This window comes from Octopus bimaculoides, chromosome 3 (assembly GCF_046866305.1).
Source record: "Octopus bimaculoides isolate indiv1 chromosome 3, ASM4686630v1, whole genome shotgun sequence".
Lineage (NCBI taxonomy): Eukaryota > Metazoa > Mollusca > Cephalopoda > Octopoda > Octopodidae > Octopus > Octopus bimaculoides.
The window spans coordinates 132920382-132944139 of NC_142930.1; the positions used below are offsets into that span (position 1 = coordinate 132920382).

At 36.0% G+C, this 23758-nt stretch overlaps 1 protein-coding gene across 1 annotated transcript; it reads right to left on the bottom strand.

Moving 5' to 3' along the window:
- Positions 1-485: 485 nt before the first annotated feature.
- LOC106873901 (myeloid-derived growth factor) lies at positions 486-14852 on the bottom strand. Its single transcript, XM_014921432.3, has 5 exons — positions 14517-14852; positions 7067-7117; positions 4081-4218; positions 3567-3624; positions 486-781 (listed from the first exon to the last, which is right to left on the bottom strand). The coding sequence occupies exons 1-5, from the start codon at positions 14652-14654 to the stop codon at positions 696-698; spliced, it is 471 nt and encodes a 156-aa protein (XP_014776918.1). The 5' UTR covers positions 14655-14852; the 3' UTR covers positions 486-695.
- Positions 14853-23758: the final 8906 nt, after the last annotated feature.

The window sequence follows — 23758 nt, forward strand, 5'->3', positions numbered from 1 at the left end:
TTATCAAACCGTCTTGCTCGTTCCAGCATGGAACATGATGTGAAATGACGATGATGTATCCTTTTTAAGATAGCAAAATGTTATTTATGGAAGATTTGACTGCTATTTCTAGCAGGTCGAGTGACCACATAGAGGCTCACTCATTCACTAACAGAGTTCGCGTTGCCTTAGTCTATACGTGAAAGAATGGCTCCTAACTTTTTTTGCTATAAAGGACTCTATTTATAAATGATATTTCCCATGAATCATTGGCTTATGAAAGATATGTCTACTTAAGAAAATTTGAACTCAATTTACAGATCTCCAGCACAAACTTTGCGAACCCTCTAAGGACTGGCAAGACAGCAGGCTGGGTACTGCTGACTTCAGAAATCTTATTTAATTCCGAAACATTTCTTTTTGAAACAGTCATTCTGTGGGACGTTCTGCCCACGTTTTTCACTCAAGAAACACATACTTCCAATTAAAAATAAAGTAATTAAAAATTATTATTCAAATGTTTATTTAGAAAAAAAACCTCAAATATATTCTTTATTTATAAACATACATTATAAACATATTACACATACATGAAAACATAAAACATACAAACTCAAACGTACACACAGGTTTCCTGAGTTTTGAAAACAGGATCAATAACAGGCAGTCCCAAAGAATGCCATTTAGAACATGAGGGAATCTTAATGCGTTTAAAATCATAATTCCTTTTTCTTCTTTTGTAATGAACCCTTGACTTCTAGCTTTGTAAGTTCTGATTTGAATTTGCCTGCTACTTGTGACACTGAAAGAACACAGAAAAGGAGAATTAAAAATGAAGGGAGGTAACAAGTTAAATCGGCTTTAGAAGAAATGATAAAAATAAAGGGAAGTAACAAGTTACTTTTATTCTTATAAATTATACATTTGAGAACAAATAGTGACATAGGTTTCCAGTAAGCCACTCAGAGGTTCACTGCATTTTCAAGGGGAACAAGTGAGAGGCACTGATTTATTCACACTTACAAATGTATATGTCCTTCGCCAATACACACATGCATGTGTTGATAGCTTGCTTACCGACCACATGGTTCTGGGTTCAGTCCCACTATGTGGCATCCTGGGCAAATGTCTTCTACTTTAGCCTCGGGCTGACCAAAGCCTTCTGAGTGGAATTGGAAGACAGAAACTGAAAGAAGCCTGTCGTATATATGTATATATATATATGTGTGTTTGTGTGTCTGTGTTTGTCCCCCTAGCATTGCTTGACAACCAATGCTGGTGTGTTAGTCCCCGTCGCTTAGCAGTTCGGTAAAAGAGATTGTAAAAAGGCTTTCTGATGTGCTTTATAGTTCTGATACAGCTGTTTGATTACCTAAAATGGCCATGGAATTTGAACCCATTTCATCTGACTTTGTGCATTTAAATTATAATAAAGCATTATTAGAATATTAAATGGAAAATAAAAACAAGTGAATTCAATATTAATCAGGTGAATATATTGGTTCATTTGTTTAAATATGTAGACTCTTCTTTTGCTTGAGTATGTGGCTTGTGCTGGATATTAATAGTGTATATTTGTATCTTACTAAATGAGTATAAATTAAAGTGTATATCATAAATAGGAGACAAAGACTAAAGCTACTGTACAGATGCATTTATTGTCCCTTACCGTGTCCTTTGTCAGTTATGAAAACAAGTGTTTCAGAAGATTCGTAAAACACTCAAAGCTGGTCAAATTGTAAACAAATAAAAGCCTAAGTTCACTGCTTTCTTTTTCAAACTGTCGGTATACTTCAGTATGCAAGCTTTTATAACTTCTATTAACCAAAATTTCATTTCTAAAGCATTATTCAACTCAGGACTATGGTAGAATACATGCAATGTTCCATACAGTAAGATTGAATGGCTATTTTAAAATTTCTCTCCACCACCACAATTTTTTTCAAATTTTCTACATTAATGTAGTTTTGCATGGTGGTGAGAAAAATCATGTTCATTTTCTGCAGAAATTAATAACAATAAAAATGATATGCTTTTTGATTGTAAGTACTTTAGAAGATACTTCTCTTTGAGTCTATATTTCAGCACTGATACTTCTCTTTGAGTCTGTATTTCAGTACTACCTCTTGTCTTCAAGAGGCTACACAAGAAATATTTCTTATAACAGATATAATATGTTATAAACAGTATCCTTCATCATACCACACCAACTGACTAATACTGAATGAACAATAATTTAAAACCCTTCAAAAGTAATATTTCAAAGAAATGCAATTTCTGGCTGAAAGTACTTCAGAAGATCTTTCTCTTTGTGTCTATATTTGAACATTACCTTTTGTCTTTTGTTCAGCATCTCAAAAGGCTACACAAGGAATGTCTTAAGCAGATGCTATAAACATGTTATAAACAGTATGTTTCATCAGATCATACCAACTGACTAATACTAAATGGACGGAAATTGAAAACCCTTCAGAACTAATATTTCAATGCAACTGCCATGACAAATGGAAAAAGGAAGTTCAGAATAGCAATGGAGTGAAATGAAGTCACAGTTTTAATAAATTGTGCTAGATGTATTTAGCATGTATATTTTTCTTCTCGTGTAAATATTGTAGCTATTTTTTTTTGTAAATTTATGAATTTGATTTAATTCTTGAATAATGTATGTATTTTACCGGTGCTAACATATCCCCTTCCCTCCACACTTCAAGGGTCTATCATTACTTTGTCTCTATCATTGGACTGTAGCCATGCTGGGGCACCACTTTGCTGGGTTTAGTCAAACAAATCAAACCCAGTACTACTTAAATAGAAAATTACTATTTGTAATTCTCTCAACGAGAGATATTCAGCAACAGTACGCTAGAGTAAAGCCTACTTGCCAACATAACATGGCAGTCCCAAACCAGGATTGCCGTGTTCCGTTGGCAAATAACCTTAACCCCAGTACTATTTTCTTGTAAGTTTAATATTGTCTCCATTGAACCTCTAAGCTACAGGGGACATAAAAATACCGAAGCCAACTGTTAAGCGGTGGGGATGGAGGGCAAACATACACGCACGCACACACACACACACACAGATATATATAAATGAGGCTTTCCACACAGTTTCCATCTACTAAATTCACTCACAAAGCGTTAGTTAATCTGGGCCTATAGAAGTAGATCCTTGCCCAAAGTGATACACAGGGGACTGAACCCAAAACCACATGACTGCTAAACTGGCTTCTTAACCACACAGCATTTATATATTCCAGCAAAAATGATTGAAATAAATAGGGTCATGCATCTTTCCACTTATTCATCCTCTCATCTCTCACGCATCATCATCTAACATCTGTTTACTACACTGACAAGAGTTACATGGTTTCATTGTGTCTCAACATTTGTTATGTTCCTTTGTCATCCAGTAATACAGAATAACAGAGAATAACATAGAAAAAACTACCAATCTTCGTCATCAAATACACACATTACAATAGTAACAACAAGGTTTACATACACAATCTTTCAGTTAGAAGGTCAACACTTTCAACCTATAAGTAACATGTTTTAATTTTTAAGATTACAACTTCAAAATCTTACCAGAATTTTGTGATTTGTCAATTTTATATTCATCAGCACTGAGAGCGTTGCTATTGCCCTAGTATAAAAGAAAATGAAACAAAATATATTAGAAACACTAAGTCTGCATAGAAGTTATTTAATGTTATGATAATTATAGTTATTATAATAGTTTGGAGATTGCCGGTGTAATTAAACCTATTAAGAATTTTGCCCCATTACTATCATTCCTCCATCCTATATATCTAACCATCAAATAATTAGATGCCTCTGTTTTTTTATATCTCACTTGTTTGCTTAGCAGATTACTTTGGTGTCCACTCTGATATTGCCAAAACGATTGAAGCCAACAAAACCAAAATATTTTCATCAATGATATCATTACTAAGCAAAAATTCAGACCATTTTGTGGTGGCTTTTGTGTTATTTATTTTTAAAGTTACCCAAGTTATTTGGATTGTGGGTGATAGAATAGAAAAAAAGATAAATCGAGAAGAAATCATTCAATAAATTAAAACAGGAAAAGACAACTTACAAAAGCATTGGCTTCCTGGATTTGTGCCCCTTGGATTTGAAGGTTGAACTCTTGAAAGAACAAGTACGATGAACCGCTTGGACGATAAACAGTACATGAGAAAGATTTCTTCTTACGTTTCAAAGTGATCATCCATTCCTGAAATAAAGAGATAGCATTGGAATATAAACGACTCAACGATTTTGTAAATTAATTTGCGATACAAGTACATATGGCTATTATCTTGGAACCAACTTTTCCTGGTAATAAGCTAGAGTACTCATACAGTTTGGGCTATGAATAAATTATGCTTGACGAGTCACGTAAATATGTTTCATAAAGATACATATTTCAACTCAGTGTAAAAACAAACCCTGTGAATTAAACATGGGGCCTACTTTCTCAGTGAGACTAAATATATTAATGAAGATGTGTGTGCCCGCATAACTTACACACAACTGCACGAGTGTGTGTGTAAGTGTTATGTATGTGCACGCGCAGGTTATGAAATTAGCTTTTATAATATATTTGACTCTACTATTAGTAAATATTCTCTTTTTATCCTTAAAATTCCTTTTAATATAATAACCCCTCTCTCACTCATCTCATATCAATACTACCAGCGCAGAAACCAAATTTTTTTGCAATCAACTCTTCTCCAACTTGCCTCATCCCCTATATGTATCTCAGATTGACAGTGAGATACCCTAAACACCATTGAGAAACACCTCTTTCCCATCTCCAAACCAACTCTATAACAAACTGTAACTGTCTCTATATCTATCAGGTCATGTGACCACAATTTCATTACAACTAGCCAAATATATCAACATACTATTTAGCACTCACTATGTGCGGCACCTTATAGCCTGGTTGCAGCTTCAACAGTTTTACATCAACTACCCTTAGCAGCATACATACTTCACTTGGTTCTTCAGAAACAGCTAAGCAGGTGACTGCAATTATCCTTTTATGCATATATCTCTACATCATGCACGCATCAAAAATGAAATGGCCCAAAATACCCACAATTGAGTCACTCATAGTTTTGCTGGAGTTGTTCAGACAAAAAAGCATACAATACCTGGCAAAACTCACCCACCTACAACACTGGGTCACATTTTCACAACATTGCTGCAAAGCCACTATCTAAACCACAAAAAATGGCATCATGCATCATAAAACACTCAAGCTATCCTGCCTTCCAAATGGCAGCCAGTCATTTTTGTCCCTTACCAAAAGGATTTCCATCAACTTTGCAAAATTTTCTTTCCCTTCACTTCACAACAATTAGGGTTCCGTGAGCTGTATCTCCACAGAGAATCTCTTCCAACTGAACGTCTGTTTTGCAGCCAACTCTACACTGCACTCAATAAGTCTCCTCTAATTCTATATCCATCCCATTCATCCTTTTAGATCTACCATCTTAAATATACACAGGTGTGGTTGTGTGGTAAGAAGCTTGCTACCCAACCACATGGTTCCAGGTTCAGAGTCACAGCATGGCACCATGGGCAAATATCTTCTACTATAGCCTTGGGATGACCAAACCCTTCTGAGTAGATTTGGTAGAAGGAAATTGAAAGAAGTCCTTCATATATGTATGTATGTATGTATCTATCTCTCTATGTGTGTATGTACATATCTATGTGTGTATGTCTTTGTTTCTGTTTGTTCCCCCTCCACTACTTGACAACCGCTGTAGGCAGTGGCAGACTGGGTCTAAAAATATTGGTTGCCAAAAGACTAAGGGGACCCACCCACAACTACAATGCTATCATTTAATTTTTTTTGTTTTGTTAAAAGTCTTCTTTTCAACTGTCTACAAACACAGCCAGGCTGAAATAATTAATGCATTCTTCCAGGAGTGAATAAAAACTTGAGAGGATGGGCCCCCATATATGGATTCTAATAATGATGGGGCCCACTTACCATTGGGCAAGCTGGCAACTTGGCCAGTCCGACACTGGCTGTAGGTGTGTTTACATCCCTGTAATGCAGCAGTTCAGCAAAAGATACTGATAGAATAGGTACTAGGCTTTAAAAAAAAATGAACACTGGGGTTGATTCATTTAACTGAAAATGCTTCAAGGCAATGCCCCAGCCACAGTCTAATGACTGAAACAAGTAAAAGATAAAAGATCTCAAGAACAAAAGTGCCTCCAAACACTTCAGACAAATGGTGATCTTTCCATTGTCCACAAATATTACACTACAGAGATGTAGATTGGTTTGTTGGAGTAGGGTGAGGGAAAAGTTTTCTTGTTACATGTAGGTGGAATACCCAGGTTGGGGGATAGCAGATAGCAATAATAGAGAACAATGATACAGTGGCACAGGGCCAAGAGGACAGGATTGGGGAGTGGGAGGTAATCATAGTACATGAAGTGGAAATGTGAGGAAGAGAAAAGATGCAAAGACATAGTTTGGTTTGTTGTGGTAGAGTGTGTGAGAAGTTTTCTTGTCAAGTGTAGGTGGGACACACAGCACTTCTAGAACTGTTTCGCTGATGTGGGCAGGTCTTCTCAAGAACTTCATATCACCAGACATTTCGGTCCATTGTCATTTCCTCATTTCTGAGATCACTCCTTACCACTTCGTTCCATGTCTTCTTGGGTCATCCTCTTCCACAGGTATCATCCACTTTCAGTGATTGACACTTCACGAGGGCTCCAGTTAATTCAATCAACAGAACAGCCAGCGCATGAAATTAACGTGCAAGTGGCTGAGTACTTCACAGACACACATACCTTTAACACAGTTCTCAGAGAGATTCAGCATGACACAGAATTTTTGCCACCCATTTTTGCCAGCTGAGTGAACTGGAGCAATGTGAAATAAAGCATCTTGCTCAAGGACACAATGCAACATTGGGAATTGAACTCACAACCTTACAATCATGAGCTGAAGACCCTAACCACTAAGCCATGTACCTTCACACATCTTCAGCTTATAAACTTTATAAAATCTTCATTTGAAATTTAAATCTAAGATATTAGAAACATACCTCTTTGGTTCCTCCTTGACAGACATACGTAAATTTACACTGAAAGCCTTTCTGCAAAGGAAAAGAAAAGATTTTGAAATCAAAAATAGAAACTGAAAGAACTGTAATGTAAAAAGTTAATGTAAAACACCTGAAACATAACTACAATGTCACAACATTAAATGGAACTGTAGGTGGCAGAATCATTAGCACGCTGGTCGAAATGCTTAGCCGTATTTCGGCCATCACTACGTTCTGGGTTCAAATTCCTCCAAGGTCAACTTTGCCGTTCATCCTTTTGGGGTCGATAAATTAAGTACCAGTTGTGTACTGGAGTCGATCTAATCAACTGGCTCCTCCCCCAAAATTTCAGGCCTTGTGCCTATAGTAGAAAGGATTATATGTAACTGTAGGAGCCTCTACAGCAGGTATGGGCACCTTTTGCGAAAAACAGGCCACATGAGACATGGCTCATTTAATAAATTCTAGGCAATTTTTCGTTTAGGTGTGCCATTCAGAATGTTCCGTTGGCTGCAGATTGCCCATAACTACTAAACGGGATTGAATGAACTGCTAGAAATAGCAGCCAAATCTTCCTCAACTCACACAAACTGTTCTAAAATGAGGAAAGACACACTGGATAGTATAGACCAGGGCACATTATAACCAAAAAAACTAAAAATAAAATACCAGATTGGTCAAAACTGGAATGCCTTTGGACGTGCATCTCAATCAATGTTGTTATGAGGTTAAATACCAATAACACTATGTAGCAATATAGTTTATCAGTAAAGCGGTGAGCTGGCAGAAACATTAGCATGCCAGGCAAAATGTGGTATTTTATCTGTCTTTACGTTCTGAGTTATGCTGCAGAAAGTGGTCTATATTTGTGGTTGTGAGAGGAGTGGAGCACTAGGAATGTGGCCTGAGTGGCAAGTGGGCAGCAGCCTGAAAAAGTTTGAGAATCACTGGTCTAGAATATATATATATGTGTGTATGTATGTGGCAGTAGGAAAGTATAGATATAGAGGAATAGTGCTTCAATGTGTGTTTAACATGAATTTTGTAAAGAGAAGTAAAGGTGTGTAGCTTATGATTAGGATGTTAAACACTTCGACATTAGGTGATGAGCCCCATTATCAGACTGAGCTGTGCAATGAGTTCTTGAGCATGGCACTTTATTTCATGTTGGTCCACTATACTCAGCCACAAAATGAATCCCTGTGGCTCCTAAGGGTTCACTGTGATGGATTGGTGTCCCGTTCAGGGAAGAGTATTGTAATCTTTACCACAATGCCTTGAAAATCCAGATAAACTCTGGTTTCATGAATCCTGTGTACAACAGTCATCAGTTGATCAGAGCTGAAGAGGAATCCAGTCATTTAGAGTTCATAACTAGAGAGAGGTACAAAACCACTTCCTAGATAGTGATAATGATGAAGTCTTTGTGATGCTGGAAGTGATTGGGTTGTCACTTCTTCATAGAAGGATATTCTCAAGGTTTTCTTTTCATGGAAGCAGTGTATGTTCAGTATGAGATGGTTGAATGACACCTTTGTGAAGAAGGCTAAAAACAAGTTTATGTTGTTAGTGATGATGAACAGGTAATTAACTTTAGCATTCAGGTATCAATTGTAATGCATATTTATTTACATTGTTTTCAATTAATCATGCATTACTTTGTAGCTTTGAGACTCTGATGATGCAATTATCTATTTTCCAAATGACAATGTCGGAGAGGTGTGAGAAGCCAGGTCTGGCTGCTTTGAACATAAGAGCCTGTAGAATATTTGAGCTAGATATACTCTTTACTCTCTTTACTCTTTTACTTGTTTCAGTCATTTGACTGCGGCCATGCTGGAGCACCGCCTTTAGTCGAGCAAATCGACCCCGGGACTTATTCTTTGGAAGCCTAGTAGTTATTCTATCGGTCTCTTTTGCCGAACCGCTAAGTTACGTGGACGTAAACACACCAGCATCTGTAGTCAAGCGATGTTGGGGGAACAAACAGAGACACACAAACACACACATATATATACACACATATATATATACACATACATATATACAACGGGCTTCTTTCAGTTTCCGTCTACCAAATCCACTCACAAGGCTTTGGTCAGCCCGAGGCTGTAGTAGAAGATACTTGCCTAAGGTGCTACGCAGTGGGACTGAACCCGGAACTATGTGGTTGGTGAGAAAGCTACTTACCACACAGCCACTCCTGCACCTAGTTTAAACACTAAAGATTTAATGTATGGAAAGAAGAGTACAGGAGACATAACCAAACCTTTGGGAACACCAGAAATGATAAACTGTGTCACAGTGAGCATCAGAAACACACTCAACATTTTGGTCTAACAAGAAGCTTCCAGTCCATGAAATCATAGACACCAGGAAACCAGATATGGTTGAAGGATTTTCTGATGCCAAGAGCAACAACATTACTTTCTCAAGGGAAAGTCTCTGACAGACCTGTCTCTATAGAAGCCATTTTGGTGGTCACTAAGAAGGAAGAGAGAATCAAGTACAGATTAAACAGTTACACACTAAAGAACCTTATCTATTGCAGTTGCTGTTTTTGTTAGTGCTGCCTGACTGGCACCCATGCCGGTGGTATGTAAAAAGCACCATTTGATCGTGGCCGATGCCAATGCCGCCTGACTGGCACATAGAAAGCACCATTTGAGCATGGCCAATGCCAACGCTGCCTGACTGGCACCTATGCCAGTGGCACGTAAAAAACACCATTTGAGCATGGCCGATGCCAATGCCGCCTGATTGGCATCTGTGCCAGTGGCATGTAAAAAACACCATTTGAGTGTGTCCGATGCCAATGCGGCCTGACTGGCACCTGTGCCAGTGGCATGTAAAAAGCACCATTTGAGCATGGCCAATGCCAACGCTGCCTGACTGGCACCTGTGCCAGTGGCACATAAAAAACACCATTTGAGCATGGCCGATGCCAATGCCGCCTGACTGGCATCTGTGCCGGTGGCATGTAAAAAGCACCATTTGAGTGTGTCCGATGCCAATGCTGTCTGACTAGTACCTATGCCAGTGGAACGTAAAAAACACTATTTGAGTGTGACCAATGCCAGTGCCATCTGACTGGTACCTGTGCTGGTGGCATGTAAAAAGCACCATTTGAGCGTGACCAATGCCTGTGCCACCTAACTGGCACTCATGCCGGTGGCACATAAAAGCACTCACTACACTCTCGGAGTGGTTGGCATTAGGAAGGGCATCCAGCTGTAGAAACCATGCCAAATCAGATTGGAGCCTGGTGCAGCCTCCCGTTTTGCCAGTTCCCAGTTAAACCGTCCAACCCATGCCAGCATGGAAAGTGGATATGAAACAAATGACAACGATGATGATGATTAAACAGACAGCAGGCTGGCAGAATTGTCAGTACACTGGGTGAAATGCTTAGTGGTATTTCATCTGTCTTCACATTCTGAGTTCAAATTCCGCCAAGGTCAACTTTGCATTTCATCCTTTCAGATGAATAAAGTAAGTACCAGATAAGCCCCAGGGTTGAAGTAATCAACTTATCCTTTCCCTCAGATTTGCTGGCCTTGTGCCAAAATTTGAAACTATTATTATTATTATTATTATTATTATTATAGACATTGGACAATATACAATATTGTGAGATTGTTAATTGAAGATATTGTGTCTACCGGGGGTTTGTACTGTTTGTCAAGTCACAACAAGGACCTCAGACAGACATTACTTTACGCAAAATGCATGCAGTTCCAAGTAATGCCAACTTTTGCAATTATTATTATTATTATTAATGCAGCAAGATTATTATTATTATTATTATTATTATTATTAATGCACACTGGACAAAATGCTTCACAGCATTTCAATCATCTTTACATTCTGAGTTCAAATGCTGCTGAGGTCAACTTTGTCTTTCATTCTTGCAGGGTCGATAAATTAAGTACCAGTTGCATACTGGGGTTGATCTAATCGACTGGCGCCCTCCTCAAAAATTTCAGGCCTTGTGCCTAGAGTAGAAAAGATTATTGTTATTATTATTATTTAAGGCGGTGAGCTGGCAGAATTGTTAGCACATTGGATGAAATGCTTAGCAGTATTTCGCCTGTCTTTATGTTCTGAGTTCAAATTGTGTCGAGGTCGACTTTACCTATCATTCTTTCAGGGTCGATAAATTAAGTACCAGTTGCGTACTGGGGTCAATGTAATCGACTATCCTCCTCTCCCAAATTTCAGGCCTTGTGCCTTTATTAGAACGGGTTATTATGATTATTACTAATATTAATGTTATTAAAGTGGCAAGCTGGCAGAACCATTAACATGGACAAGATGCTTAGCAACATTTTGGTCATCTTTATGTTCTGAGTTCAAATTCTGCCAAAGTCAACTTTGCTTTTCATCCTTCCAGGGTTGATCACGTAAGTGCCACTCAAGCACTGGGATTGATATAAATGACTATCACCTTCACTCAAAATTTCAGGCCTTGTGCCTATACAAAAAGGGTTATTAGATCTAACCTTAGTGAAGGCGGAGGTATCGTTTTCAGTCATGTTTTTGTTTGTTTGTCCGTGGACAAGATATCTCAAGAACCGATGGATAGATTCACATGAAACTTTCAGGGATGTTTGGCCTCATGACTGGCACGAATTGATTAGATTTTGGGATCAATCTGATACCAGACAAGAATTCTGGAATATTTTTCCTGGTTTTTTTGCCAACTCTGTATAATTATAGTTTTGGGGTCTTATTAACCTCAACGTTCTGAAGAAATATTTTTCAAGTATTTATATTTTTTATCTTTTATTTGTTTCAGTCATTAGACTGCAGCCATGCTGGGACACTGCCTTTAAAAATTATTACTCAAATGAATCGACCCCAGTACTTATTCTTTTTTAAGATTGGTAACTTATTCTATTGGGTTCTTTGCTGAACCGCTAAATTATGGAGACATAAACACACCAGCACCAGTTGTCAAGCAGTGGTGGGGAACAAACACAGACACCAACACACACACACACCTGTACAATGGGCTTCTTCCAGTTTCCGTCTACAAAATCCACACACAAGGCTTTGGTCGGCCTGAAGCAATAGTAGAAGATACTTGTTCAAGGTGTCATGCAGTGGGACTGAACCAGGAGCCATGTGGTTGCATCAGATGTCTGTTTCTAAATATCTACATGACGCCAGGCTATAATTATATCTAAATTTTAGTCTAAATATAAGGATTTCTATTTCAGATCCAATCTGATACGATACATATATCCAGGAATAGAACCCTGATGACGATCAGAGATAATAGCATAATGAAGATATAAATATTTTAAAATGCTTTATCCTGAAAGATGAAGAATCTGAATATTTAAAAACATTAACAATTATCCATCTGACATTTCGGCTTGACATTTGTTGTAAATAAATCTTTTACAGTACATTTGCAAATATATATAATTTTTTAAATTTCATTCAGTTTAAATATTCTACAAGTATTCAATAAATCGATATATCATAAAATTGATAAACTTGGCAAATTTCTTTTATGTAACAATACTGTTAAAAGTATATACAAAACAAACTATAACACATTCATTCTCATGTGTAGAACGTCTCCCTCAAGCGCTGCACTGAACGATAGCTTTAAAAGGAGCTACTGATATCCCGTCAAATCTGGAGTCTACGGGCCTTGATCGTGACGAAAGTACGCGTCCAGACGGGTAATCCTTTTCTCATTTGAAAGGGGGAAATCGCTTGTCTGGGACGCCATGTGTTACGAGTTATTCACCAGCGCCAACTTTGTCGCTTCGCCGATAGACCTAAGTTGCTACTGTCCGCAACGCAGAGGAGTGGAAGATGACTAACTACCAATCATTATCAGAGATCCCTGTTGAGCCCTCCAGTGTCCTCACTCCACTGAACGGCATCTCTCCTCCGCTGAATTGGGATGACGGCGTAGCACCTAAGAATCTCGTAAAGGTAGGAGTGGATAGTACAAGGATGTTAGCTGCTCTTCGCGACAATGTTTTTGTCATCTTGTCCACGAAGCGTAGATAAGTTGTTCAACTTACATTATTTATATATTAATGGTAAGACAATAAAAGAATGAATGAGACCTCGATATTATGTAAACAGAGGAATTTATCTGTAATATAATATGTGACAATTATTCGGTTGCCATAATAAGACTCTGAAACTCGGAGTCTTATTATGGCAACCGAATAATTGTGACATACTATAGTATATTATAAATATATATATATATATATATATATATATATATATATATATATATATATATATATATATATCGGTAGGATTTGAACTCAAAATGCAAGAAATACCCCGAAACCATTCTGGCTAACGATCTAACAACTCAGCTAATTCGCCGCCTGAGGGTTTGGAGTTAGTTTTTGTTTTTGCTGGGTACATGCACTGAAATATATGAAATGAAATAAACGCAATAGAAATATTATGAACAAATATGTGAAATAGAGGAAGGGGAGAAAACGATCAGGAGTTCAAGATATACCCGTTAATATATCGCAAATCTGATGTAAGGATCTCAGCTGGGTCACGTTGACTCGAGTTGGGAAGATCAATAATGTTAGATTGCTTATTAAAGTAAAAAAAAAATCGATATTAGGACAATATAATGAAATGTGCATATTAGAACTATCACAACTTGGTTTCTGATTTGCCCTTTTCATTGAATAACATTTAAAAACTATTTGGGTTTTCATATTTCTGTATATAAATATTGTTCAGTGTATCCCAGTATGGCCACAACTAGCTGACTGGGAAAAGGAAGAGATGTCATCTATAACAAAACAAATAAGTAACTAATAAAAAAAAAACAAATGTAAAATTATCACACCAGGATTTAACCAATGTATATAGCTACATATATCTGCGATAGAAGTAAAATGTATATATCTTCAGATTTAATAACAATTTAACATTTCCGCGTAGATCAACAGATCACGAACTCATTTTTCTACTCTAGGCATAAGTGCCGAAAATTTGGGGGAGGGGGCCAGTCGATTAGATCGACCTCAGTACGCAACTGGTTCTTAATTTATCGACCCCGAAGGGATGATAGGTAAAGTCGACCTCGGTGGAATTTGATCACGAACTCATTCATCTTTCAGTAAACTATATTAACAACGAAACTATTTTCCACTGTAATTATTGTAATTGTGTGTGTGTGTGTAGTTATATATACATCAAAATGAAAGAATGCCTATATATATATATATATATATATATATATATATATATATATAAACAGTAAAGCAGTTTTCTAGCTGTTTAAGTATGTGCTGTGAGTTAAAGGATAAAACCGCTATGAAAACAGATGGTTTATAATCAAAACAAAACTTGTGTACATGACACGTGTTAACAGTAACGATCGACTTTCGAAAATAGTAAAAAATATCGATGTTAAATTATAGAAGTGTGTTTATTTATTTACCCATTCTTTCACATAATCGTTAACTTGTCCTCCGGGTTTGACGTCGAACTGGGTGCTTTCTTCGTCACTTAGGACAACACTAACAAATCCAAATAGAGAAATAACTGCTACCAACCACCGATGTAGCCCTCGAGCCATATTAATTCTATTAGGTTCCTATTTGTTCTTCAGCTTTTACAGTTGCAGGAATGCAACGAAGCAGGTCTGATGAGATTGGGAAGGTTTCCCAGCCACAACTACACGATGACAACTGTAAACCTGTACACACTTACTATAGCGAAAACCCAGCTGCCTTCAACCTATCACCGCACTCCACGTGAAGCCGGTGTCAAGTATGAAAACGAGACTCTCACCTTTGACATTTTCCCGGCTGACCTCATTTATGAATCGTGAATCGTGTTAGGAAACTAGACCGAAGTATGAGTGGTGTGTTTATTAATAACTTTTAGCAGACAATCCAATGCAGCTGTTCCCTAACTGACATATACCAACGTCTGTCCTATGACTACCACCACCACCACCAGCAATGTTAGAACAATTTTGTGGGGTTTAAAGCTATTTTAATTTTATTAAACGTAGTAATTTGTCCCTACCTAGTTTATTTTTGGAAATACGTTTGTATATCGATTTTATCTGATAATCATTAAAACATATTTAATAATATATTAGAGTACATAGCGTTCGTTAATTTGAATTGCAATCTTTAACATTAACAACAGACGGTGACAAAAAAATAAAGGTATGGCATTTCAAAATATTGATTTCTCTTGAGAAAGATCGTTAACAATTGGGTTTAGTAGATCGACAAAAATCATCAAGAAGTATTCGATCTATTCACTAGGTATTTCTAAGGGTTCAATTCGTTGAATCGATCGACACAATATATAATTGGTGAAGATGCAAGACAAAAAAGTTGACTGTGGGAGAATTTATACTGTCTTTGCTGTTTGGTTTCATTCTCTTAGATACTATTTTCTATTGTTTCCTTTATTTATCAACTCCAGTATATTACCTATAGTTATAATTATAATTATTGGTAATAACTATATCAGTTATAGTTATTTTCTAAACTTTGAAGAAATTGTACATCAAGCATATTTTGACAGTTAAGTATTGAATTAGATGTTTATTCAGTCTCTCTAGTGCCTGCACCCACCCAAATACCGCCACCTTGGCATCGATCGTTTTAAGTTGAGAGATATAGATGGTGGGTGTAGTTAGGATTAGAAAATCCCTTCCACCCACAACACGGATTTGGGAAGGGTACCCTTTAGATAGTCTAAGAAACTTTTTACCCTGTAAATTTTAACTATTACACCCGTCTCATTTGAAGGTGAGATACATGAGTTTCCTATGGGGGTTTTTTATGTTTTGGACATTTTGACGTGTTTCCTTGATTTTAATCAATGAAATAAATAGAAGGGAGGAAGGAGGATATGATAGGGGGCAAGAGTTAAGGATCAGTTAAATCTTGGTTCAGAGGATTAGTTTTTATTCTTGTTATTGTTGTTTAGTTCCATGCGAACCCTAATCGATCATACCTATGAACAAAAGCATTCCAGTTATGATCATCCTGCCTTTTTACAGAACCACTAGACGTTCTCTTAAAAAAAAAAAAACTGTAGATTTCAAGGAGATTTGTTTGCTATTTCTAGCATTTCAAACAACCATGTACAACAGGGATTAACTATTCAAGAGATCGATAAACACCTGAGCTTTAAGGGAGCATGATAATTTAAGGTTAAAATTCACTAATTTTCAACTAAATATCAATGCAATAACTCCTATTTATCAACACATGTCTCTCATTAGATATTCCAATTTCATATAATATTCGTATACTATGACTGAATTTTTATTCTTTATCAATTTCATTAAGTACTTTTGCTAGATTTTTTTTTAATATTTGTGATAAAAAATGTGAGAATGATACAAAAGAATAAATGAATTATTGCTTTTAAAACAAGGCATTTTATTAATTATACTCTTTAAATTTATTTTTTAAAATTGCATGATGGGGATCAATAAGCTATCTATGATTCTATGAAAGGGAAATGATACAAAACAAAATTGCCAATTTCTGGTGTAGAGGCAACTTTGAAAGGTTTGGATTGGATATGATCCAATGTTCTGGTGAAACAAGAAGATATTATTATTATTATTATTATTATTATTATTATTATTATAATAATAATAATAATAATAATAATAATAATAATAATAATAATAATAATAGTAATAATAATAATAGTAATAATAATAATAATAATAATAATAATAATAATAATAATAATAATGATGATGATGATGATGATGATGAGGGAAAGGATCAGAAGAGAATGTTATCGCAGGGTGAGAGCAATACTGAAGACAGAGCTGAACGCGAGAAACAGGATCGAAGCGATCAATGCTCTAGCCATACCAGTCGTGACTTACAGTTTCAACATCGTTAACTGGTCAATTACTGAAATATGTAATGTTGACAGAAAAATACGAAAACTGTTGACAATGCATAGAATGCACCACCCTAAGGCAGATATAGAACGTCTTTATCTGCCAAGAAAAGAGGGAGGTCGAGGACTACTACAGCTGGCATTATCAATGAAGGTAGCCACAATTGGCCTAGACACCTATATGAAAAACTCTGAGGACTGGATGCTAAAACTTGTCTTAAAATATGAAAGCAAGAAAGCATCTTACTCAGTAACAAAACAGGCAAAGGAATATCTAAGTGAATTCCAATTGCAACAAATTCAAGAATTAGACGAACTAGAAACACCTACAGAAAAAGCTAAGCGCTTGAAAACCCGTGCTAAAATTGCTGCCTTAGCTATTATGACTGAAAAATGGCATGGAAAACCTCTCAATGGCAAATACCCAAAGAGAGCGAATAATGCAGATATTGACAAAGCCCTTACCCACCAATGGTTAATGGCCTCTGGATTGAAATCAGAAACAGAGGGGTTTATCATAGCAGCCCAAGATCAATGCCTACCTACAAAGAACTACCAGGCCAACATATTAAAGAACGGCAGCTCCCCATTATGTCGTATATGCCAACAACAAAATGAGACCATCGATCATGTTGTCTCCATGTGCAGTCTGCTTGCGCCTACAGAGTATCTCAACAGGCATGATAGAGCCGCACAATATATTCACTGGGTAATATGCAAAAACCTGGACTTGCCCCATGATAAAAACTGGTGGGAACACAAACCACCCCCAGTACTTGAAAATGATCACATTGCACTCCTCTGGAACTTCACCATTCAAACTGACAGAAAGATAGACGCAAATAGGCCAGACATCATACTGAAAGACTTCAGACAAAAATCATGCCTCCTCATTGATATGACTGTCCCAATTGATATAAACGTATCTGTCAAGACCTACCAAAAACTGAGCAAATATAAAGATCTTGAAATAGAAATTAGCAAAATGTGGAATCTGAAGACGAAAACAATACCTATTGTCATAGGTGCCCTGGGAATGACAGCGAAACGGGCTGATTACTACCTAGCTCAGATACCAGGAAACCCCAAAATGGCTGAAGTCCAAAAGATAGTGCTCATGGGAACTGCCCATATCCTACGTAAAATACTGTCTATGTGATCTCAAATTTTAAAGCAAACATAATTTTCTTATGGTTTCTTAAACATTCACTTGAACAAAACTGTACAAATCCAAATATATGGTACCCTAGGCATAACACCTACATGAACTTCTAACTTGTTGTCTCTTGAGGTCTCTGGGTGAGACTTGGATCCAACTTGTACAAATGCAAAACAAAAGTCAAACATAAAAAAAAAAAAAAAAATAATAATAATAATAATAATAATAATAATAATAATAATAATAATAATAATAATAATAATAATAATAATAATAATAATAATAATAATAATAATAATAATAATAATAATAATAATAATAATAATAATAATAATAATAATAATAATAATAATAATAATAATAATAATAATAATAATAATAATAATAATAATAATAATAATAATAATAATAATAATAATAATAATAATAATAATAATAATAATAATAATAATAATAATAATAATAATAATAATAATAATAATAATAATAATAATAATAATAATAATAATAATAATAATAATAATAATAATAATAATAATAATGATGATAATGGTAATGATAATGATAATGATAATGATAATGATAATGATAATAGAGTGCCATTTGTTATCTTGTGAACAATATTTCGACATCTCGAGTGTCTTCAACTGGGTCAAAAAAATAAATTTGTCAATCTACTTCATTTTGGTTAATATAGAAAGGATTGAGGTAACTCCTCCTGAAGATATAGAGTCAAAATTAAAAGAAGAGTGCCATTTGTTATCTAGTGAACAATATTTCGACATCTCGCGTGTCTTCAACTGGTTCAAAAAATAAATTTATCAATCTACTTCATTTTGGTTAATATAGAAAGGATTGAGGTAACTCCTCCTGAAGATATAGAGTCAAAATTAAAAGAAGAGTGCCATTTGTTATCTAGTGAACAATATTTCGACATCTCGCGTGTCTTCAACTGGTTCAAAAAATAAATTTGTCAATCTACTTCATTTTGGTTAATATAGAAAGGATGCGTATGGAAGTGGTGGATATCAGGTGTAGTGTTTGCAAATTTCAGGGAGCATGGAGGTTTTAAAGGATGCAATGTCTCAGCAGTTAACAACTGATGCAGGTAGTTTGTTCCATGCTTCAGCAACTCTGAGTGTGAAAATATGTTTCTGAAAGTCATGGGAGCTGTGCTGTTTTCTGACTTTTAGGCATGCCCACATGTGTTAGACACATGGAGCTCAAAAAGGTGCTCAAGGTGGTTGTTGGCACAATGGTTAATAATTTTGTGGGTGTTTACTAAGTCAGTTGGTTCTCTAACTTTGATGGAAACCAGTAGCTGCAATATAGCATTTGTAAATATACTAGTACTGTTAACTGTTTATTTTTAATTAGCATAGTAATAGAATTTTTTTTAATTCCTGAAGTTGAATGATGTTCAGCAATTAGGAACCCCTAAGATTCAGGAGCAAATTCGGTCAGATTCTTCCTTTATAAATCATGATGGTGTAGTAGGTATTGGTAAGAGAAAAAGGGGTTGAATGGTCAAATTACAGCACATTTTTTTCAACAATAGTTTGTATGTATAGTTTATATGATTACTATCATCATCATCATCATTGTCGTCATTGTCATTTAATATCCATTTTCCATGCTAGCATGGGTTGGACGACTTGACAGGAAGTGGCAAGACTAGTGGGTGCACCAGATTCCATAGTCTGTCTTGGTATTGTTTCTGCTGCTGGATGACCTTCCTAACGCCGACCACTTTATGGAGTGTTCTAAGTACTTTTTTCTGTGGTACCATCACCAGTGCTTTTCACATGGCACCTTGGTTTTAGGATATCAATTCTGTTGTGGTGGGTGGGTCTTCTTTAATTCAGCAATGCACCACATATCTCGGTCCTCTGTTTTCTCCTTCATAAGGTTCAGTGTTTTGAGATCGACCTTCAGTACTTTGTCCCATGTCTTCCTGAGTCTCCCTCTTCCACAACTTCTCTCCACTTCCAATGACTCGTGGTGCACCTGAATACTGTATGCTGTGGACTGGGTCTAAAAATATTGGTTACCAGGAGACTAAGGGAGCCCACCTGCAACTACAATGCTATCATTTAATTTCTTTTTTTTTTGTTAAAAGTATTCTTTTCAACTGTCAACAAACACAGCCAGGCTGAAATAATTAATGCAACCTTCCAGGAGTGAATAAAAAATTCTCAAACTTGAGGGGATGGGCCCCCATATATGGATTCTAATGGTGCAGGGGCCCACTTGCCATCAGGCTTGTTATTACTATTGTTTTCTGTTCTTTCTTTTAACTTTTCCTATTGAGCTGTAGAGCACCTTAGCACCATTTGCAATATGTTCATCATCATCTTCATCATCAGCAGCAGCAGTAGTAGTAGTGCACCAAGTGCATTTTATTACAATAAGCATAAGATGTAAATCATCATCGTCGTCGTTTAACGTCCGCTTTCCATGCTAGCATGGGTTATCAAATGTAATTGTTTCCCACCTGTGCCTGAATAGATGTTACTACATGTATTCTAGCCATTCTCATGTCACTTCCTTTTATTTATTTTTGAAGTGGGTATCATGTATCTAGGACTACATTATCTAATGTGTCCTTCTATTTTAAGACAATAGAATGTAATTTGATGGCGATTCGGCTACTTTTCAAAATAGGTAGAGTGACCTTATTGAAACACCTTTGTTATTCATAGAGTTCATCTTATTGAGTGACATTATAAGGGTTCTTCCATTGGATAATCTTGCAATTTTGAGAACAGAGATAAAAATTTCAGTAATCACAGGAATGTGAGTTCAAGTCTCATGGCTGGCTGCTAACAAATTTTTCTGCAATATAAGGATGTTCTATTCGGCTTTGTTATTATTATGCATTTGAGAGTAAAATATTTCCATATCTGTATATTTAAATACATCTCAATGCTTCTACAAAAGCAAACTTTGTTTGTTTACATACATCGTAATTTTATATATTTCTAAATGAGGTTTAGATAGGGTTGATGACATGAAGGAAATTACCAATAAATCCTCCTTTTGAATAGATTGTTGCTTTATTGACAGAACCATTACGCCAGTCCTTGATGATCAAGTGTTTCTGTTGTTCTTTATACATTAGTGAAATGAGTGACATACAGGTTAAGGGGTCTGACTACAAACCCGACCAAAAACAAAACATCTTGTGGTGGATTTGAACTTATAATTTGTGAATTCTTGAGGGAGAGAAGAGAAGGGAGAAGGAGAGAGAAAGAGAGGAAGAGGGAGATAGGGAAAGAAAGAATAACAGACACGAAAGAGAGAGAAGGGGGAGAGAAGAAGAAGAAGAAGAAAAAAAGGAGGAGGAGGAGGAGGAGAAGAACAAGAACAAGAAGAAAAAGAAGGAGGAGGAGGAGAAGAAGAAGAAAAGAAGAAGAAGAAGAAGAAGAAGAAATCGCTGCAACCAATAATTTTCAAGTGACTTTTTTAAAATGGGGGCCACATTTTTCATTAACGAAACACTTTGAAACTTGGAACACTGGTAGAATGTGTCATATAAAACATCTTTTTCTCTTAGTCTTCTTAAAAAAAAAAGAAATCCCTAAGTTATTCCATGTTAAAGTTGTCGTATTTCTGTAATTTCAACCAATCACTGATGTCCATTCAGCCGATATACATTAAGTGCCGACTACATAAACAAACGATTCTGAAACAATTCTATCGGTGATAGGGTTAGGGTTAGGGTTAGGGTTAGGGTAAAACAGCAAATTTAAAAAGAAAAAGGCAAAACGAAGCTATGGAAATTAAATACGCTTTACACCGCTTAATCAGCCAAATTAGTAAATGTAAACAACTGAATACTTGTCAGTGATTGGTTGAAATTATCGAAATAAGACAATTTTTTACATGAAATAAATTCGAATACAAAAATATTTTTCTGTTCTATAACACAAAATAGATAAGTATACGAAGTTTGAAAGTCTTTCAGTACCAAAAACACTACATAAAACATAAATGAAAAATGTGGCCCCCGTTTTAAAAAAGATCCAAATATTGTAATATATTGTACCAAACAGTGTCTGTTTATATTTAGTTTCATTTCAAGGTCATTATGGCAAAGTTGTTTGGCTCTGAGATGATTAATTCTGTTTGAGAATTAATCCCTCCAGAATATACAAGATTACAAAGTTGAAAATTATTGTCCGCCTGAGTCCTTGAAATGCTGATTTTTCCCTTTTCAAGTACACACACGCACACGCACACGCACTATGCAATCTGTTAGGTACTGATGTGTGTGTGCATTGTGCTTCTCAATGTGATTGTATATATATGTGTGTGCGTGTGTGTGTGTGCATGTGTATGTGTATGCATGTGTGTGTGTGTGACCCCTCTCTGCTAGGAGGCATATTATTATTATTATTATTATTATTATTATTATTATTATTATTATTATTATTATTATTATTATTATTATTATCATCATCATCATCATCATCATCATATGTTTGACTTTTGCTTTGTATTTGCACAAGTTGACTCCAAGTCTTACTCAGAGTTTTTCAGTTAGGTGTTGAGGTCGATTGTGGCAATCTTCATTGTTAGTTCCAGTTGTAAAAGTCCATGTCCACCCTCTTTTCTTGGCAGGTAAAGTTGTTCAATATCTGCCTTTGGGTGCATTCTATGCATTGTCAAAAATTTTCATATTTTTCTGTCAAGATGGCATATTTCAGTAATTGACCAGTTAATGATATTGAAACTGTAAGTCACGACCAATATGGCTAAAGTATTGATTGCTTCGATCCTGTTTCTGGCATTCAGCTCTGTCTTGAGTGTTGCCCTTACCCTGTGATAACATTCTCTTGAATGTCTGATTCCATCACGTTCAAATACCCCTAGGTATTTGTAGCTCTCTGCTGGTTCCAACTCCTTTATGACATTCTGCTGGTCAAGATTAATATTGGATGTTTCTGTCATTTTTCCTCTGATAAAGATAACTTTTGCACATTTATCGAAGCCAAATTGCATCCTGCTGTCATCACTGAATTGTTTAACAATTGCTAGTAAGCCCTGTAGTTGTTGGCCATTTTTTGCAAAGAGCTTTAAATCATCCATGCAAAAGAGATTTATATTTTTATCAAACATTTTATAGCCATATTGTACATCATCGAGCAATTTCAAAAGAGGTATTAAAGCTAGACAAAAGAGGAGTGGTCATCATCATCATCATCATTATTGTTACTACTATTATATCATATATTATTTATTCTCAGTAATGTACGTTTTTCCATTGTGGTTATCTGGAACTTCAGCATTGGATGTTCAAAGTACAATTGGGTGTGTAACCACAATAGATCATCAGGGAACCACTTTATTGCATTATGTTACAGGAAATGCCTCAAGTTGAACAGATGGCAAAATTTTTTGTAAATTATAAATTGTAAATAAACTTACATGTGTATCTTAAGTAAAGATGCTTGTAGTCACTGTATAACTAACATTTGTGATTAAACTACAAAACCTCTTTTTCTCTTTCCCCCTCTCTCTCTCTCTCTCTCTCTCCCTCTTTTTCTCTTTCCCTCTCTCTTTCTCTCTCTCCCTCCCTCTCTCTTTCTCTCTCCCTCCCTCCTTCCCTCTACCACCACCACCCTCTC

Bases quoted from the DNA above. Each gene is read 5' to 3' on its own strand.
- LOC106873901 (XM_014921432.3), bottom strand. From the start codon at position 14,654: ATGGCTCGAGGGCTACATCGGTGGTTGGTAGCAGTTATTTCTCTATTT. The intron at 7,118-14,516 runs GTAAATAAATAA...TTTCCTTTGCAG, and splicing joins ACGATTATGTGAAAGAATGG to AAAGGCTTTCAGTGTAAATT. The intron at 782-3,566 runs GTAAGATTTTGA...GTGTTCTTTCAG, and splicing joins TGACAAATCACAAAATTCTG to TGTCACAAGTAGCAGGCAAA.